The sequence below is a fragment of the Limulus polyphemus genome, unplaced genomic scaffold, assembly GCF_000517525.1.
Source record: "Limulus polyphemus unplaced genomic scaffold, Limulus_polyphemus-2.1.2 Scaffold2456, whole genome shotgun sequence".
Lineage (NCBI taxonomy): Eukaryota > Metazoa > Arthropoda > Merostomata > Xiphosura > Limulidae > Limulus > Limulus polyphemus.
The window spans coordinates 117519-137651 of NW_013668066.1; the positions used below are offsets into that span (position 1 = coordinate 117519).

Genomic DNA, 20133 nt, shown 5'->3' on the forward strand with positions numbered 1-20133 from the left:
ATATAATAACATACTCTAGATTAACACAGATAATATAATAACATACTCTAGATTATAATGACCTGATTATAAGTACCTGATGATGACAAAACCTTGTCGAAACGTTCTACATTTGCTGTCATGTTAAACTTATATTAAAGTTTTTCTTCATTACCCATTTAAGCCGTCTCCAGCCATTATTAGAAAAACAGTATGTCTCTCTGCAGAGACATGCTAAACAGTCAAGCTTAACATTTCATCAGGATCACAAAGATCGTGATATACACATTTATTTGTATGATAACGTTCTGAAAAAAGTGTATATATTATTATTTTAATCTTCTAGTTACGATTAGTTATTTGGTATCGACTTATAATGAACAGTGTTTTGAAATAGATTGGAATTTTTCAGCAAGTTTCACACTGAGACAAGGTCAAAGAACTTTCCTAGCGGGAGAGATTCAGTCCCACCTTCTACCGGTGACTAACCGCCTAGCTAAGTCCACGTGACTCACGGACATCGTTTGTTACTTTAGTGTAGCGTGACGCTGAATTTCACGGTAGGAGAGCCCAGAGCTTGGGTGTGGACCGACAAAAGGATGTTCATCGCTTGTATGATCTAACTTTTGTTCTTAGTTAGGACTTATGAACTATAATACCTTGGGCGATGCATGATTGCTACTATTGATTAGTGGCTTGCTGTTAACGAAACTTAGGTACTTTTAACAAGACATGGCAAACAGACATGACGTCTGCAAACTCCAGTGTGGCGTGGGGGAGGAGTGATTATTTGTTGTTAAATTAATCCACGTTTTTCTACATTGTGATGATAGATCAACAATAGTTAGTTAAATAAATAAAAAATTAAATAATACATAACTTTTCTGTTTTCTGTAAAAGACAAGCGTAGCTTACTTTATTACGCCTAGACAGAATTTAAAATGTTCTGAATAACTGTGTTAAGTGGAATAAATGACGTTATCAAAACCACGTGATGTATGACTACTTGTCAGCGTAGTTTTGGTCTTTTATCTTTATGCATCTAGCATTATTACCTAGAAAGTAGAATTAAAAACAAACAAATTATATTTTAAAAGAACCAATAGCATCTTAAAGCTAGACGTGAAAACTCCTGAAAGTACTTCTCTTGAGGCAGATTACAGCTCGATATTCCGAAGGGCCATAGCTCCGAATGACCAATATTCCGAAAATTGAACGTAAAAGCAACTATATGTGTAGGTCTAATATTCATTCAGGTTATTATCTTGCACAAGCGTATAGCCCTTCAAAAATGACAGGGCAAGTACTACCATCCCCACCCCATAGTATACCCTAACTTCACATTTCATAGCTAACTGAAATACATAAGTTTTGGGAAATCAAGCTTGACCAACGAAGAGGCAGAAAAGTGAAGTTGAGGCTTTTATGTCATGTTGCTTAGCAACAAAAGTATAACCTAATGTTGTTGTTAGTCTGTTTACTAAAAGTATAAAATGAAATGTATAGACAACAAAACTGGAAAAACATTTGTTAATTTCTTAATTCAGAGTCTCCCTTGACTAAAGAGGTTTTCTTTTATATAAAAAACGTTGGTAATATAACAGAAAATAGCTTAATTCAGAAACGATTTAAGTTTAAGGATGAATTGATATTTTTACTTTCATGATAAATTTTATGCACTTGGCTCTGGGCTAGGTGATCCCTCGCTACATCTTTACTTTAGGCTTATTATACCAGCACTCACTACGCTTAAAAGGTTTCACGGCACCCGTTCACCCCGTCACTAAAAGCGTAATGGGCTGACAGTAATCGAACTATTCTCTCTGGATAAATGCATTATGGCTTTTATGACGCCTATTTTGATAAATCAAGGGTAACGTACGTGACACAGACTGACTCTTATATAGGTTAGGTAAACAGAAGTACGTGTATAATGTTATATTCGGGACATAAGCCAATAACATAGCAATAACACTCCAGAGTACTTTATTAACCTGTAATGAAAGCTTTCTAATCTTTAGAAAAATTATGTCAAAATTTTCATAATGTATCATTATTATTATAATAGAAACGGGATGAAAAAGTTGAATAACGATAAAAATAATAAATTAAACTCCAGAACTGGTGGCAAAAAAAAATTCGAAATATCAATCTGTCCCAGGGCTGTTTTTAAAATTCAACAAGATTTATCAGCTTTTTGCTGATGATGAAGTTTTAATGCTAGAGCAAAGAGCTAGTGGAAGAACATTCTTGTCAAACTAGTAAAAGAAAGTATTATAATTGCACTTTTGCTTAAAGAGAACAAATCTGGAGCCAGAAAATTAGGACGAAAATGGCTATATAATCTTCCTACCATCATATAATGAATACTGTAAATAAAACGTTCAATACAAAAGCTAATCCAAACAGAACATCAGAAGTATAAGCTTTCAAAAGTTCAAACCTATTTGTACATAGATTTTATATTTAAAAATATATATATAGGTTGCTGTGTGAAAGTTAAATGTAGAAGTACACTTGTATTTACATGCAAGCATTGAAAGAGAGCTCAAGAAAGAAAAGATGGTACTCATAAATATAAATGTATACTTACATTCAGATATAGGCGTTGAAAGACAACTTGGGAAATAATAACAATAAAAACTTTTATAAAACATAGTTGTTTTATTATGTGAAACAAAAGTTATTAGGTAAATAGGAAACTCCATAAATGCAAACTCACAATAAAAAAGTTCCTTATAAATATAGAATTAGCATATTTCATTGAATGGTCATATAAAAGTCTGCAAGTCCTGGTTTCTTTACTAATTAAAAACAATAATTGTAAACCCAAAATAAAGATTTTCATCACATGTAATTTATGTAATCCTCATGATAATTCTTGTAAATATTTATGGGGAAGATTTATATTTATATATTAAAATACTTGTGGTAATAAAAAAAGATATAACTTAATTATGTGAGAAAAATAAAAGAGAAAATGTATGTCTAATTACATTTGCACTACATCTTTTTACTGAACAAAATATTTTATGTTAAACAGTGTCTTTATTGTGTGATAAAACGACATGGTATTCTTACCTTGTTAGTATATCCTGCTCAGGAAAGTGGTCTAGAGAGAATTGTTTTTTGTTTGTTTTTTGCTACTTGGTGCTAAATTCATGATAACAATATGATATGGCAGAATGCCAGAACAGAAGTTATCAGTTACATTGTTGAGTTTTTAAAGTTCAATAACCATAAAAACAACTGGATTTGGTTACTGGTCTTCCTATCATCATGCTTCCTTGCAAAATTAGCTGGTAAATTTGTCCATACTGTTCGAGACAGACTGAAATAGTTTTTTTTTATTGTGTAGGAAACTTACATTGTGTACAGTTATTTTACCTGATGCAGCACATAGCAGGTATATTCTCAGATAGAAGATAACCTTTCATTTTGTACAGATGCACAGTTATCAAATACAACAAACAGTAAATGTCAGAACAAAAGCTAGTTACATTACTGTATTTAATCTTTTAAAAAAAAATGTTTGTTTGTAAATCACATATTTATTGTAAAATGCTTAATATATATTGTGGATATCTCAGAAATCTACTGCAGTAGTCATCCTTTGGTATAATCTGTTGTAGAAAACACAGATACCTATCACAGGAGCTGTTTTTTATTATAATCTGTTCTATATATCCTAGAAATCTATTGCAGGAGCTGTCCTTTAGTATAATCTGTTTTATGTATCCTAGATACATATTACAGGTGCTATACTTTAGTATAATCTGTTCTATATGTATCCCAGAAACATATTACATGAACTATCCTTAAGTATAATCTGTTCTATATGTATCCCAGAAACATATTACATGAACCATCCTTTAGAATAATCTGTTCTATATGTATCCCAGAAACCTATTACATGAACTATCCTTAAGTATAATCTGTTCTATATGTATCCCAGAAACATATTACATGAACCATCCTTTAGAATAATCTGTTCTATATGTATCCAAGAAACCTATTGCAGGAGTCAAGTTTCGGTGTTATAAATTGTTGTAGATAATACAGATACCTATTACAGGAGCTGTCCTTTAGCATGATATGTTCTATATATATATATCCCAGACACCTATACAGGTGCTATCCTTCAGTATAATCTGTTCTATATATCCTAGAAACCTATTATAGGAGCCATTCTTTAGTATAGTCTGTTGTAGATAACACAGATATCTATTACAGGAGCTGTCTTTTAGCATAAGCTGTTCTATATACATCTTAGACACCTATACAGAGCCATACTTTATTATAATCTGTTCTTTGTATTCCAGTAACATATTACAAGAGCTGTCCCTTTAGTATAATCTGTTGTAGGTTACCTAGACACCTAGTGCAGGAACCATACTTTAGTATGATCTGTTGTAGGTTACCTAGACACCTAGTGCAGGAACCATACTTTAGTATGATCTGTTGTAGGTTACCTAGACACCTAGTGCAGGAACCATACTTTAGTATGATCTGTTGTAGGTATATCATAGAGCTCAAAATACTTTATTATAAGCTGTTGTAAATATCCTAGACACCTATTACAGGAACCACCATTTAGTATAAGCTATTGTAGATATCCCAGACACTTTTTACAGTAGCCATCCCTTGGTTTAATCTTTTAAAATATTTTCTTGACTGGTGTAAAATTTTGAATGAAGGCATAGATAGACAAGCCATAGTAAAAAAACTTCATCAGATGTCACACCCAATCAAAGAATGATAAAAACCATCCGCAAAGGTTACACTCAGTCAAGTTATGGTAAAATATTTCATCAAGTGTCACGGCCAGTGAAACATTGGTGAGAACTTTCCTCAAAGGACATACCCAGCCTGACAATGGTGATAGCTTTCTTCAGATGATGTATTTTGTCATTATCTATTGAATACCTTCCTCAAAGGTCACACCCAGCCTGAAATGAACTGTAATAAAATCCTTCCTTAAAGGACACATTGCTCTGTAAAAGCTTTGTAAAAACGTTACCTAAAATACATTTTCAATGAAACCATGGTGTTAAACCTTTCTCATCCAGTTAACTTATTGCAAAGAAGAAAAAGGTCAAGAGATACATTGAATGAAATCCTTATAAAAAATATTTGTTTAAAGGACACACTCAGTCTAATCTTTGAAAAATACCTTTAACATATAATTTAACCATAATAAATACCAATCACAAAGAACTCATTCAGCCAAAATATTGGAATAACTCTTTTAAAGGGATCATCTAATCTTACAACAAAAACATAATTCAAATAAAACATTTTTTAAACTTTTGAATTCATCAAATCTCATTAATATTGAAAACTTGTGTAAAGCAATTATGCAATTTACCATATTCCAATTTGGGGACAAAGTTAATATAAATATATTAATATTATTTTCAGAATGATTTTAATTACATATCATATATATCTTATTGTTTTCCCATTTGTACAGGTTATATCTAAATACGATTTCCAAACTTTGACATGAAATTGGATTAATATTCATAAATAATTTTATAAGTACTCAAACTGTGACTGACTCAAAATGATCGTGTTTTCAGATATACAAATATCTCATCATGCCAGGCTTATTTCTAGTGATAAGGTCTAATTAATTAGCAGCTCATTACTCTTATCTACTAGTATATCTGGAAAGAAAACAAGTTGTTCAAAGTTATTCTAAAATTCCTAATACAAGTATGCTTACATATTGTTTTGTAAAAGTTGCAATGTTCATTAATACCTTATAAACACTTAAAAGTTAAATAGCTAAAAAAACATTGTTAAATAGTTCTGTCATCTAGTGGAAGCAGAGAATACATTTATGTGTGAAAAAGTATTGTTTTTGTGAACAGCTAAACAAAAGTTACAAAACTCCTAATGAGTGCATTTCAATTGAACTTTCAGTTATGTAACAAAACTATAAGACTATAAATCAAATTTAGTTATTTATATTTATTCATCAAAGCCTTAGGATGTGTTGTATTAACAGTTAATAATACATCACTGTGCCAGGAAGATAAATTTCACTTTTGCTGCTTTAATTGAGGTCAAATTGCACATTGCTTGCTTCAAGTCCAATTTGTGCAGTTTCATGCTGGATCAACATCTTTGCTTGTCCAACCAGTCTTCATTGTGTCATGGTTGGTCTCAGGTAAGTTTAATCAATTTGAGTTTTAATAGCTTCTTTCTCATAGCAGATATCCCAGACCCCAGCAGTGCTACTTAGCCTAGTTTTATGATAATCTTCCTTCTGCATTTTATTAACTATATAAAATCAGAGAGGAGCTTTTTTTCTCCAATTTGAAAGTTCTTCTGTTACTTCGCAGTTACTAGAAAAAGTGCATCATTTTGATTCTATCCATAAATTTCTTCTTTTTTCCCCTCCCCAGTTGATATACCAAGGATCTATCAGTCTGTATTACTGATTATGCCCTTCAGGTGCAGTTGGCAACCCTGCTTAGCTGAACCAGCAATCTTGGTCTAATGAACATGTGGTCTGCTGGCTAAGCTTGAGATTAATATAATTACACCTAATATTTCATATGGCCTAAGCTGTCATAACAGAATGCATTGATGGTAGTGATTGATATGTGCCATACAAAACTCTGTAATTTATAATAAAAACTAATGATATACTTGGTAACTTTGCAGGAAGGTAAATCTGTATAACACATACAATATACTAATGGTAGATGTCAAAGACAGGCTCTTTTTCTATGCTTTATAAATCTACACAGAAAAATAAAATTCATAAAATTGTGGCCTGGATGTAAAGACTCGGGGACCATGTAATTAATCTGGAAATAAACAGGGTAAGGCTGTTACCATCTTTGTGAACCTCTCATATTCTATGTTGAACTTATATTCTAACAAGACTTGCTTGTTAGGCCTATTAACACTCTTGGTAGATTTCTGCAGTTATTTTCACAAGTGAAGACTTGTATTTGAGACAACTTGGATATAATCTAAAATGTTAAATCTTACTTCAGTTCAGCCTATTATTAGAGCTTGTTGTTTTCCTCCTTAAGATTTTTGTCATTGTAATTAAAATCAGTAATAACATGTCATTTTTTTCTTCATTTTCCAATATGTTGCCTTGCATTTTTTCTGTAAGTTTATATTGGTTTTATATTTGCATTAGTAATATGCATTGGAGCATTACAGGTTGTATATTTTACTTTTTTTCATAGATTTTAGGGAACATCTATATGATAGATCTGGACTATAATTTAAATGGATATGTTAGTGTATGTATTAGCTAATTTTATACTTACATATATGTATGTTACAGTTAGAGAGAGATTGAACTAAATCTCCATTAGCAGATGAATTTTGTAAATTGTAGACTAAACAATTTTCACACAATTTGATAAATTAATAAATGTTCTGGTGTGAGTAGTAGTATTCTGACCAAGCAGGGTTCTAAGGACACATGGCTAAGATAAGTATGCAGATATTCCTGGTCATGTATTCTTACTTTGTTTATCTAGATGTTACCTAAGTTGGGAAACATTTACTTGCTTGATATAAAGAATCATCTGTGAATTGATCTACATTACCAGTTTTCTGTAACTGGCTCTACAGTATACTCCTATTCTATGATTACCATCTAACTGTGGTTTGATTGACTGAACAGTACAATATTTCTTCATCTTTGTGTGCCTCTTATTTAGTTGGAGAGTATACTAATTTTATCAAATTGCATGTGCCTCTAATTGGCTTGACTATACATGTATTCTTGTACTTCATATAGGTACACTCTTCTTACAACTCTTTGCTTACTGTGAGATGTTTTTGAGCCATTCGCAAACATCAATTAATAAAGGATATGATAGATCAAGAAAGTTGGTTTCACTACTTTAATGTTGACGTTAACATTGTAAGAAAATGTTATTTGCTGTGGTTATTTGGGATATGATTAAAAATGAATGAAGTGAATGAAGCTCTTATGCTATGGATAAATTGGTTGAAATAAATCATGTTAGGATATAAGACATAAGTGTAGCTGAATAGCTTCAAACAGCTCAATACAATAAAGCAATAGCCTGCATTATTATCTGTAGTTTAAATGTGGATTACTTGAATTAAGTAATGGGGAAGGAAAAAAAATTATACACCTTTTTTTATTTCATCCCTGATTTGTTAGCCAGTGTATAGATTCTATATTTGAAGTTTTCCACGAAACTCAGTAATGTGAACATTATAGAGCATAATTGATGGAACTTGATTATTCACAAAAACTACACTGTTGGTGGTATGGGAACTTGTATCAGTGAGCTGTGTTTTGTTAGAAAGGTTATGAAACAAACTGATGCTAACACTATTCAAGTTGATCACCCCATGATATGGAAAAAATATGGCTAATTTTTACAATATTCCAAAGTAATTCTCACCATATAGGATGTGAGTTGCACTGTTTTTTCTTTAAGTACACACGCTTTTACCTTGACACATTTTTCTCATTTACAGGTAGTTTAAATTTCATCAACCTCCACATTGTGAAGTAGGAAAAACAAAGTGCTCTTTTGTTAAAAGGAGAAGTAAAACATGACCTATTACTCCAGAAAGCATAATTTGTCTTATTTAAGCCAACATCATCTAGAAAAGGTATAACAAAGCTTCTTACATCCTTTGTACAAGCCGTCCATACAAGATAAAATAAAGTCCCTTACATGTACTAACCTTTGTATAGGTCTTATGTACAATGTATAAGAAAAACTCTTTGTATGCTAATCTTATACAAATCAGCTCTATAAGATATAAGAAAGTTCCTTACATCTACATAGGATATTAGAAGCTGTGTAAAAAATTTAAGAACATCTGATTAAAAGTAATCCTACTATATAAATCAGATTTAAAGTTAGTCTTAGGTATGTTAATGTTTTTACATAGGTCAACTGTACAAGAAATGGAGGACACTTCCTTAATGGCTCATTGATGACTTCTTCCCTTTTTCTAAAGTACATAATCTTGAAGAATTCAGACCTGACTGTTCAAGGAAAGTGTGTGTCATAGTAGCATGTGATCTTTCTCTTCTACACTAACTTACTTAGCATGAACACTAGACCTTAACATTCTTGTCATCTCAGTCTGCCAACTTGGATAGTCTTAAGAAAGCTTTGTACTCTTTTATAATTATCTGAAGTATTTGTTGAAATACTTGTCCTGCTTACATACAACATACGTAGTCTGTAAAATATGACTTGATCATCTAGAAATAGATAGCAGTTACTAGTGGTAGCAAGAAGTCCTTTTTAGTAGTTGTCAGTTACTGTCACATGTTTTTAAGGCACAGCTGGTTTCATGTAAATATAATGTATCTTTTTGTGAGATGTTATGTTAAAAGCTAGAAGTTAAGTTATAATAAAGTGTTACATGGTTTAATGCAATAGAGCATATTATATTAAAATATTAAAATTCATAGTGAAGATTCAACATAAACATTTTTCATTATTCTGGGTGCTAAATCGTTTTCATTTAATTCCCTCCTACTATGGTTCCTTTTAGGTGTTTGATGGCTAACAAATTAATTCCCCAGTCAGTTATGAGAAGCATTAGTTAATACTTTAGCCTAGTAGTTTCATAGAAGAAGTTGAGTTGGATATATAGAGGAACATTACATGTTGGAACAGATCTGGAAAGTTATTATTTTAATCAACTGATCTTAAATGACATTGCAGTTAAATACAAAAAGGATTTTATGGACATAATTATATGTGTTTTGAAAATTACTAACATTGATTTCAAATTGCATATACATTACTTTATATTTTTGCTAACTGAAGTACCTGTCCCCTGGATGGAAATTATGTAAATTCATTATTAATGAAAGGTTGTCTTAGGACATGAAAAGTTGCTTCCCTCACATGTAATTGTAAAAACACCCATAAAAACCTCAAATCACAAAATGATAAACTGAAAATTTGTATGTATCTCCCCATGGATCCAACAAACCTTCATGCCAAATTTGGTGAAGATCCATCTACAGAGTGCAATGTAGTAGGAAAAAAAATGACAAAATAGACAAAATTGTAAAATTTGTATGTATCCCAGCATGGACCTAATGAATGTCCATACCAATTTTGGGGAAGATCCATCCACACCCTGCGAAGTAGTTACATGGACATAAAACAGACAGTACTGTTATATTTATATAGATAAGTCATACTTATGAAAAGTAGTTATTTTTTTCAGCACTTTTCTGCCAGCCAGTTGTACCTTCAAACAGTATTGTTACTGACTTGAAGCAAATGATCAAGATGTTGACTGAAAAGTCTGAAGTAATGTTTTGTGTTTGTATTTGAGGTTAGAATAAAAGTTAATATAAAACTACTTTTCAGATGTACAGTAGCATACATGTTTCTTTGTGTATGTGTGTGTACATAGCAGTGGATATATAACTAGATTAGAAACTTCTTAGTCCTGAACAATTTCCATACAATTTTCTTGAACCAAACAGCAAAAAAAAAGCAAATGTGGCTTTTTATTAACTTAACACATGCAGTATTAAATGACTCTCTATCATAAAATCTTGAGAATTCTGTAATTTAAGAAGTTTGTATCACTTCAGAATGAAAATTTGAAAAATTAGTATTATTGTTGTGTATAGAATTTTTTCAAGCCATATTTTAGTATATTTTATTTCCTGTTTTATTGCATTTCTGTGAAATTACTTCCTGACTTTCTTGCAGGATGACTCTGACAACCACAGTGTAGAGATTGATCTGGATGAAGTTCTTGATATGGACACAGATATCACCAGAAGACAATGGCTTAGGGTGTGTAGTACTTGTATGAAATGTTTTAATAGGCTATAAGATGTTTTGAGAAACTTATCTTAATTACACATTGTTAATTCTGTCAACACAAAACATTCTTATACAGAGGTTGAGTATAACATACTAAGACAACTTGGAAGCCTCACCACATCATTACATCACACATAACCACATCTGATCATACTTTATCTGATGACCATCCATCTTAGCAATAATCCTGCAGTGTGATTTCCATTGAAAAAAATGCTCCACCATAAAACTGTCATGTCCAAAGCACACCATTTGACCCAGCATGCTTTCCATAATCTATCTAATATACGTACAAAGATAATGGTTTTTCCTGTGCAAATTCAAACAGTTAGATAGTTTGAATATCTATTTCATTCTTCAGCTGCTTGTGGTATACAACAGTTGAATGGAAGCTATGACTGAAAACTTTATCTTGGTGAACTCATACCCTGTTGGCCTTGTTTCCAGATGGAGATCCTTCCTGATTATGTTCTGTACTGTTTCCTAAGACACGTGGACAGCTTTTGTTACCAACTTTTGTGTTTGTAGATTCTCACCTGTTATAAAATACTATATTTTGCTTACTATGGCTGAGATATGTTACGTATTAGAATTTCAAATAGCCTAAAATGAGTTAAATGATATTTTTAAATTTAGTAGTTAAATTGTACTTTGGATTTAGTTGAGGATCCTTCTAAAAGATCCAGCTCCTCTAGTTAAAAATCTTTTGACAGTCAGGATAAAACTTCTTTAAAAAAATCAAGGCCTGTTTACCATTTTTGTAAAAAACCTGGTCATGTTATGTCTGATTGTTGATGTTTGAAAAAAACAAAAGAAAAGGAGGCAACACCCAGTGCGTTTGTGTCCACATATGGGCATAGTTTCACCAGATCACCTGATGTTGTTGATTTGGCCACTGATATAAAGGCTGATGTAATCAGAGAGGAATTTAGACCTTTTGTGTGTGTAAGTTCTGTGTCTTTGGCAAATGACACTGGCAATCCCATAACCATATGTATTCTACGTGATACTGGGGCAACTCAGTCATTGTTGTCAGAAGGTATATTGCCTTTAGATTCAAGTTCCGCCACTGGTGAGTTTATTATTGCTCAGGGTATTGAGGGTGGCTTTGTTAATGTTCCTCTTCATAACATTTATTTAGTATCATACCTAGTTTCTGGACCAGTTGTGGTTGGAGTAAGACCTACTCTGCCAATTAAGGGTGTATCATTATTGTTGGGAAACGATTTGGTTGGGGGAAAAGTTGTTGCCGAACCTAAAATGGTTAACAAGCTAATCACTGTTTCATCTAAGGATAATGTTGACAATGAGGAGAATTCCGATGTGTTTCCCTTGTGTACTGTGACTCGAGCTCAGGCTAAGAAATTATGCCAAAAACAAATGATAGACATGGATTCAGAGGACGATATTATAGATTTGTCTCGGACAGTTTTTGGATTCGACGGGGATCTTGTGGATGACTGACCTACTGACAATACCTCAGTGAGTGACAATTATGGACATGAGGAATCTGATTCACCTGGTTAAGTTCCGTTTACTTAAAGTAAACTGATATCTGAGCAAGAGAAAGATCTGCAAATCTCTTCACTATTTAAATGTGCACTCCCAAGAGATGAACTGGAGAAAGTTCCATATGGTTATTTTTTCAAAAATGGTGTGTTTATGAGAAAATGGAGACCACCAGATGTGCCAGCTTCAGAGGACTGGGCTATAGTTTATCAAATTGTTGTTCCCAAAGCATATCATTCTGAAATATTGACAGTTGCCCATGAACTCCCCATGGGTGTGTGTCAAAACTATGAGACATTTCTTGTGGCCAAAAATTAGGCAAGATGTTTCTCAGTTTTGTAAAACTTGTCATACCTGTCAGTTAGTTGGAAAGTCTAACCAGAAAGTTCCTGTTGCTCCTTTGAAACCTATCCCAGCTTTTGAAGAACATAAGTTCAATCCTGGTCTTAGTATTGTTACCCCACTATGGGGATATCTAATCACAAAAAGAAAAAAATAACAGAAAGAAGGCAAGAGAGAGAAAAAGAGAAACAGAAAGAAAGAAAGGAAAAAAGAGAAACAGAAAGAAAGAAAGAAAAGAAAAACAAAACATAAGACTTTTAAATTGCAGTTTATCACTACAAGAGTATGATTTGGGGATAATCCATGTCAAGGGGGTTGATAGCATTTGTGCTGATGAGCTTTCACGAGCTATGTAATTTTATGATCATAAGATTATTTGTATTAATTGTATTCTGTACTGTCATGATTATTGAAGTTTTGTAATCTTTTAGATAATCTATTATATGTTTGTGAATGTATGTCTGTTTGTTTGTTTGTTCCCAATAGAAATTGATACGAATCACTCTAAAATGTCAAAATAAGTTCATTAGGACAAACTTTTCATCCAGAATGTCATGAACACATTGGATTTCACTTTCAAGGCCATCTGAGGTCACGGGGAGACAAAATAAGGCAAAAACTGGTGAAAATTACAGTCTTCATCATCAAAAAATGGTGAAAACACAATGAAAATGAATTTGAAACATACTACAACTGCCCAAACATGTTCAGTTTGCATAACAGCTATTCATCACCTTGATCAATTTCAGAATGTCAGAAGTTTCTAGAATGTTCAGAGTCATCTTCAAACAAAATTTCCCTTCCACTGATTTCAAAACTTCTAGAAGATTCTAGAGATCTCTCTATGCTACCAATTCAAGCTCCTAATTTCAAGACTTCTAGAAGATTCTAGAACTCTCTCCATATTACTTGAATGTAGCAGATAAGGCTATATAAGGCCTGCATTCAATTTTTTCTTAAGATTTGTTGATATTAAACTCAAAGATCTCTCCATACTACTTGAATGTAGCAATTCAAGCTACTGATTTCAAGACTTCTAGAATATTCTAGAGGTCTCTCCATACTACTTGAGTGTAGCAACTCAAGCTATATAAGGCCTGTATTCAATTTTCTGTTTCAGATTCGATATTAAACTTCCAGCAGTGATTGTTCAATAAGTGCCACTGCTGTACACCAGTATTATACGAAAATCCACCTCAAGATGGGACCAAAGAAATGAAAAAATATTGGCAGAAGCTCTTCAAAAGTTCGTAGAGTTTGAGAAACAAGGGATCAAGAGACAGCAGAGGAACATCAATCTCACATCAGTGCACAAGCCTCCAGACAGGCACGTAGCAGGCAGTGGAAAACAGAAGAGCAGTGCCAGGCCTGCCTCAGTTCTCAGGCCTCCAGACAGGCATGTAGCAGGCAGTGGGAAACAGAAGAGCAGCACCACACCCTTCTCAGTTCTCAAGCCTCAAGACAAGCAAGGAGCAGGCTACAGGAAACAAAAGAGCAGCACCAGGCCTGCCTCAGTGCTGATGCCACCAGACATACAAGGGGCAGGTTACAGGAAACAGAAGAGCAGCATCAGGCTCACCTGAGTGCTCAGACCTCCAGACAGGCAAGGAGCAGACAGCAGGAAACAGAAGAGCAGTATCAGGCTCGCCTCACTGTTGTTGCCACCAGGCATTCACAAACCAGACAACAAGAGTCTGCTGAGGAAGAACAAGCAAGACTCCAAGCAATGTGCACAAGAACTGCCATGCAAAGGGCATCACTATTTACTGTGGCCAATGTGCTAAATGCTGCATTCAATTACATAGCTGACATTGATTATTCTTCTATAAATGCAGTCAAAATTGGTTCCATGTCAGAACTATGCCAATATTGTGGAGCAAAGAAGTGGAAGCGTGAAACGCCATCAATGTCTTGTTCCAAAGGTAAAGTTAGCTTACCTCTACTAGCCAAGCTACCACAACCATTGAAAATGCTGCTCCTAGGTGACACACCAGATTCAAAACATTTCCTAAAGATGATAAGAGCCTACAACTCAGCATTTCAAATGACATATTTTGGAGTCAACATCGTTCCCAAAGGGGGATTTATGCCAACATTTAAAGTGCAGGGACAAATCTACCATCACATTGGATCACTCCAACCTCATGCAGACGAACATCCACAGTTTCTACAACTCTATTTTGTGGGAAAAATGCTCCTACTTTGGACTACCAGATAGTGATCAATGCTGATAAATGACATATGGAGAACATCATGACCGATTCAATGAGCCGACTTGCAATGAGGTTACCTTGGTCATGAATGGCCAGGAACATGGAAAAAGAGACATTGTCTTAAAACTTTGAGATAACACTATAAAGAGGATAAATGAGACACACATAGATCTTATGATGCCCTTCAGTATCTGCTTATCTGTATGCATGGAGAAGATGGATACCACTTTGGAATTACACAAGCTCAAAGAACAAAAACTGTGTCATGCAAAGATTTCTATGCCTACAACTTCATGATTCGAAATAATTACTTCAACCATTTGCAACGTTGTCAAGATCTGTTCTAACAGTATGCTGTTGATATGTATGCCAAGGTGGAGACAGAAAGGTTGATGTACATAAAAATACACCAACAAGAACTGAGTGTTGACTCCTACATTCATCTTAGAGATAGCATCAATAATGATGAAGGTAGAGGCATTGGTCAGCTGTGCATTCTTCCATCCTCTTTCACAGGAAGCCCAAGATACATGCATGAACAAACTCAAGATGCCATGACCTATGTCAGGACTTATGGAATGCCAAATTTCTTCATCACTTTTACCTGCAATCCTTCTTGGAAAGAGGTGAATGATGAGCTTTTGGGCCAAAGATTTCCTACTTTTTTATGAGTTGCATCATTTTGATGAGTTTTTGTCGAAAAACTCTGGCCAACAAATCTTGTTGGTCCTTTGCAGACTGTCCTTGGTACACGATGTGACATGTACACTATAGAGTGGCAGAAAAGAGGCGTCCTTCATGCACACATTCTCATCTAGCTAAAAACAAAGGTCCAATCTAATCAAATAGACTCAATTATCTCTGCAGAGCTTTCAGACCCTATAAATGACCAAAGCCTCTTTGACACCATCAAAAGAACAAAGATTCATGGACCATGTGGGCCTTTAAATCAATGTCTTCATGCATGGAAAACGTAAAATGTGTGAAAAAGTATCCCAGGCAACTGATAAAAGAGATCCAAACTGGTGAAGATGAATATGCTCTCTACAGAAGGAGAAAGCCTGAAGATGGAGGATTTACAGCCATGATAAAAATGAAAAATGGTCAGGATGTAGACATTGAAAATCGGTGGATAGTGTATTATTGTCCCCTGTTGTCAAAGACCTTTGATGCACAAATCAATGTTGAGTTTAGTAACTCAGTCAATCAATCAAATATATGTGCAAGTATGTCAACAAGGGATCTGACGCTGCTAAGTATACTCTTCAAGACCAAAACACAAATGATGAAGTGAGTCAATTCCAACTGGGAAGGTACATTAGTAGCAATGAAGCATTTTAGGGTTTCCAATTCATGAACGACATCCCACCATCCAACAACTTAGTGTCCACCTAGAAAACGGACAGAGAGTCTACTTCACTGAAGAAAATGCTTTGCAACAAGCATTGGCTTCAAAAAATACAACACTGACTGGATTCTTCAACCTTTGCCAAGAAGATTCCTTTGCATGCACATTACTTTATTCTTAGGTCCCATCTTTTTACACTTGGAGCCACAACAAATGGAGTAGGAGAAAAAGAGGTACTCCTGTGGATGGTCATCCTAGGGTTTTTAAAGATGAAGCCTTGGCAAGGGTCTATACTGTTCATCCCAGCCAGCAAGAGTGCTTTTACCTTCGTATGCTGCTTTATGATGTGACAAGCTCGACATCCTATGGAAAGGCGTGTTTCAAGCAAGGCCTTCTTGAAGACGATGCACAGCGGAAGTCCACTCTGACAGAAGCAGCAGTTTCACAGTCACCAGCCAACCTCAGAAGTTTGTTTGCTGTTTTGCTGCAAGTTTGTGGTGTTTCAAATCCAGTTGCCCTGTTGCAAAATCACAGAGAATATCTGTCAGAAGACTTCAAGCACCAGACTCAACTACAAAATCCCAATATAGAAGTTAGCTACAATGATGCCATTTTTAACTTGGCTCTTATTGCCACTGAGGACAAAGTATTGTCATTGGGAGGAAAAGAGCTGCCCGTCATTTGGCCTTCCTGAAGTTCAACACAATCAGGATGACAACCCCAATCGTGAGGTTCTGCGTGAGACCACTTACGATATTCCAGTTCTTAACAAGCCAAAATTGCTACCTGCCCAAAGAACAGTGTACGCAGCAATAACTGACAGTGTCCAACATCAGAAAGGTGGAGTCTTTTTCATTGATGCACCAGGAGGAACAGGGAAAAAATTTGTTATCAATCTGTTGTTAGCAGAAGTTCACCAACATCTGGAATCGCAGCAACTCTTTTGCCTGGAGGCAGGACAGCCCATGCTGCATTTAAGCTCCCATTGAACTTCACCATAAATGAAAATGTTACGTGCAATATCAGTAAAGGAACTGGGATGGAAGAAGTTCTTAGAAGATGCCCAATGATTGTTTGGGATGAATGTACAATGTCTCACAAAGCAGCATTAGAAGCTTTAGATATGACGCTGCAAGATATTCATGAAAGCAAAAAGATAATGGGGGAGTCACTTTGGTTTTGGCTGGAGATTTCAGACAAATATTGCCGGTTATTCCAAGAGGCACACGAGCTGATGAACATAAGGCTTGCCTAAAATCATCATATCTTTGGAGGAATGTAAAAAAATGCCACCTATCTACCAATATGAGAGCCTATCTGCATGGAGATCAATCATCTGGACAATTTGCTGACAGTCTGTTGCAACTAGGCAATGGCAAAGTCAAACAAAATCAACAAGGAACAATTGACATGGGACCAATCTGTACACAAGTAACATCTGTTGATGAACTCATAACAAAGGTTTTCCCAAATCTTTCTGAAAATTATCAAAATCACAGGTGGCTGTGTGAAAGAGCAATATTAGCTCCAAAGAACAATGTTGTCAATGTCATCAACACACAGCTGTTGCAGCAGATACCTGGTAATATCCAATGCTACAAGTCAGTTGACTCAGTGCCTGATCAAACCCAAGTGGTCAACTATTCCACAGAGTTTCTGAATTCACTTGAACCTCCAGGAGTCCCACCACATTTTCTCAGTCTAAAAGTAGGAGTACCGATCATGGTACTCTGAAATTTGGATCCACCTCGTCTGTGCAATGGAACAAGACTGGCAGTAAAGAAGCTTATGCCCCATGTTATTGAAGCTACAATACTTTCTGGATGTGGCAAGGGTTAAGGTTTTATTAAATCCGAGAATCCCAATGATTTCCACTGATATGCCATTTGAGTTTAAGAGACTACAGTTTCCCATTCGCTTAAGCTTTTCCATGTCCATCAACAAATCGCAAAGTCAGACATTGAAGGTAACTGGTTTGCAGTTGGAAGAGCCCTGCTTCTCTCATGGACAGCTCTATGTTGGATGTTCACGTGTTGAAAGCCCCAAAAATCTTTATGTAAATGCTCCATATGGAAAAACTAAGAACATTGTTTATCATGAAGCCCTTAATTGATTATATTTTCATGAAATCCTCAGCTGACTGTGTTTTCGACAAAAGTCAAGTTTCTTTGAATTGTGTATCTCTGTTACAAAGAAAATAAATATTTTGTCTGAAAGAATTATAATTCAGGCACAATTACAATGAAGCTTTTTTAGTTGTTTTCCTCTTAATCAAGTGGTCACCAAACTGAGTGCTTTGGTCCCCAGGCAATCCCGGGTATCCTGCTAGTGTATTATATTTAATGTAATGTTGTCAATATATATATATAATATTTTAATTAAAAGTTGTCTAACTCCATTTTTTAATTCTTTAAGGAGGGAGCTGTGACGAATTTATTATTATATATTTATTTTAATATCAACGTTTGTTCAGATTAAGTTTATATTTAAAAACATGCATAGCTTATAGTGTTAGATATGTATAAATTCGTCACAGATATGACTTGTTACAGGTCTCTCTCAGGATGTTTCTGATTTCCCCAGTTGATCCATTTTCCATTGTTTTTCAATGGCATTAAGTTCAAGGGATATCTTCATCTTGGAAATTTTAATTCTCCAGTCTGAACACATCTTCATGATCTGAGTGTATGAATACTTTGCTTCAGAAAGAGTTGTTACATACTCTTCCCTAAAGCAATCAATTTTCTGTGACATTACACTATCTAAAAGATACCAAATAATATCAAAATGTAGTTCTCATACATTTGTTTCCACTGTAAAGTTTATTGACTGTTATTGTCACGTGACTTGTTGAGTTGCATATTCAAGATCATTTCAATATAATGTACTCAACCCTCTGCATATTATATTTGTTTTTATCAAAAAAGTATCTGCCTATCCTTTGAAAATTAATGAACAAAATTCTCTGTCAAATATTGGGAGTGATATAAATTTTTGATTTGAAAGAAGAAATAGGTTGCCTAAAGTGGTATATCATACAATTACTTTCCAATAACTATGCATACAAGAGTTTGTACTTTTTATATGATAGAAATTTCTGAAACATTATTTAAGAAATGCTACTCATTTCTTTGCACCGCAAAGAACTATTACCTCGAGCACATTGCCTGTAAATTCTTGCATGTGCCACAAGCCTTGAATAAAGTTTCCACCCCTATATATATCAGTGTGTATTGTGCCAGTCTATGATGTATATAGTCCTCCACCAATACAAAGGTGAAATATCCTCGATGCCCATTGCTTGTCTTCAGATATGTTTTTTGATAAGATTCACCAGAATTTTTGCTCTTATAACCTTTTGTTACTAGTCATCATGTAGTCTTTCTTTTTCTTGATTTTTGTGATTGTCTGACATAAAGGTACTAAATTTTAAACTTATTAGTTAGAATTTTCATTTGAATTATCTTCAGTTTGATTTTCTGTTAGTCGACTATGCATTTTTGGTGACACATATCCCATTTTCTGTTCATTGTTTAATCTAGCATATGGGTTTCATCCAGTACTCTTCAAGGTCATCATCAAGCCTATGATCCTGACTCATTTTCTTTATAATGCAAAAAATAAAAATGGAACACCACAACATCAGCTTTATTGTTTTACTAGATTATGAATTTATTCTCTCAGGTTCCTGACATTTCCTGAGATTTTTAACAGTACTTTGCAGGAGTCATCGAATACTATAATGGTGACTGGAAACACTCTGGTGGTCAGTGATGTTAAGCACCTATGTGCATCATGTGATTAGTTACATTCTGATCTCGTATCCACTGTTCCGAACTTCCTGCTTCTGTTACTTTAGATGAGCTTGTCCCATCTTGTGTTTCACTAACTGTTGTTTCCACATTTGCTT

At 34.4% G+C, this 20133-nt stretch overlaps 1 protein-coding gene and 1 long non-coding RNA gene across 3 annotated transcripts in view; both read left to right on the forward strand.

Annotated features, from left to right (window-relative positions):
• The window catches only part of LOC111087667, a 15658-nt gene extending 14264 nt beyond the window's left edge, over positions 1 to 1394 (forward strand). The window contains exon 3 of the long non-coding RNA XR_002612331.1: positions 1306 to 1394. This is a non-coding gene — a long non-coding RNA (uncharacterized LOC111087667). The remainder of the gene's footprint in view (positions 1 to 1305) is intronic.
• LOC106467005 (protein phosphatase 1 regulatory subunit 14C-like) overlaps positions 1 to 20133 on the forward strand; it is a 92895-nt gene that overhangs the window by 49881 nt on the left and 22881 nt on the right. For both annotated transcript variants that reach the window (XM_013927314.2, XM_022395085.1), the window contains one exon: positions 10695 to 10781. In XM_013927314.2, the coding sequence (XP_013782768.1) occupies positions 10695 to 10781 (87 nt within the window). The remainder of the gene's footprint in view (positions 1 to 10694; positions 10782 to 20133) is intronic.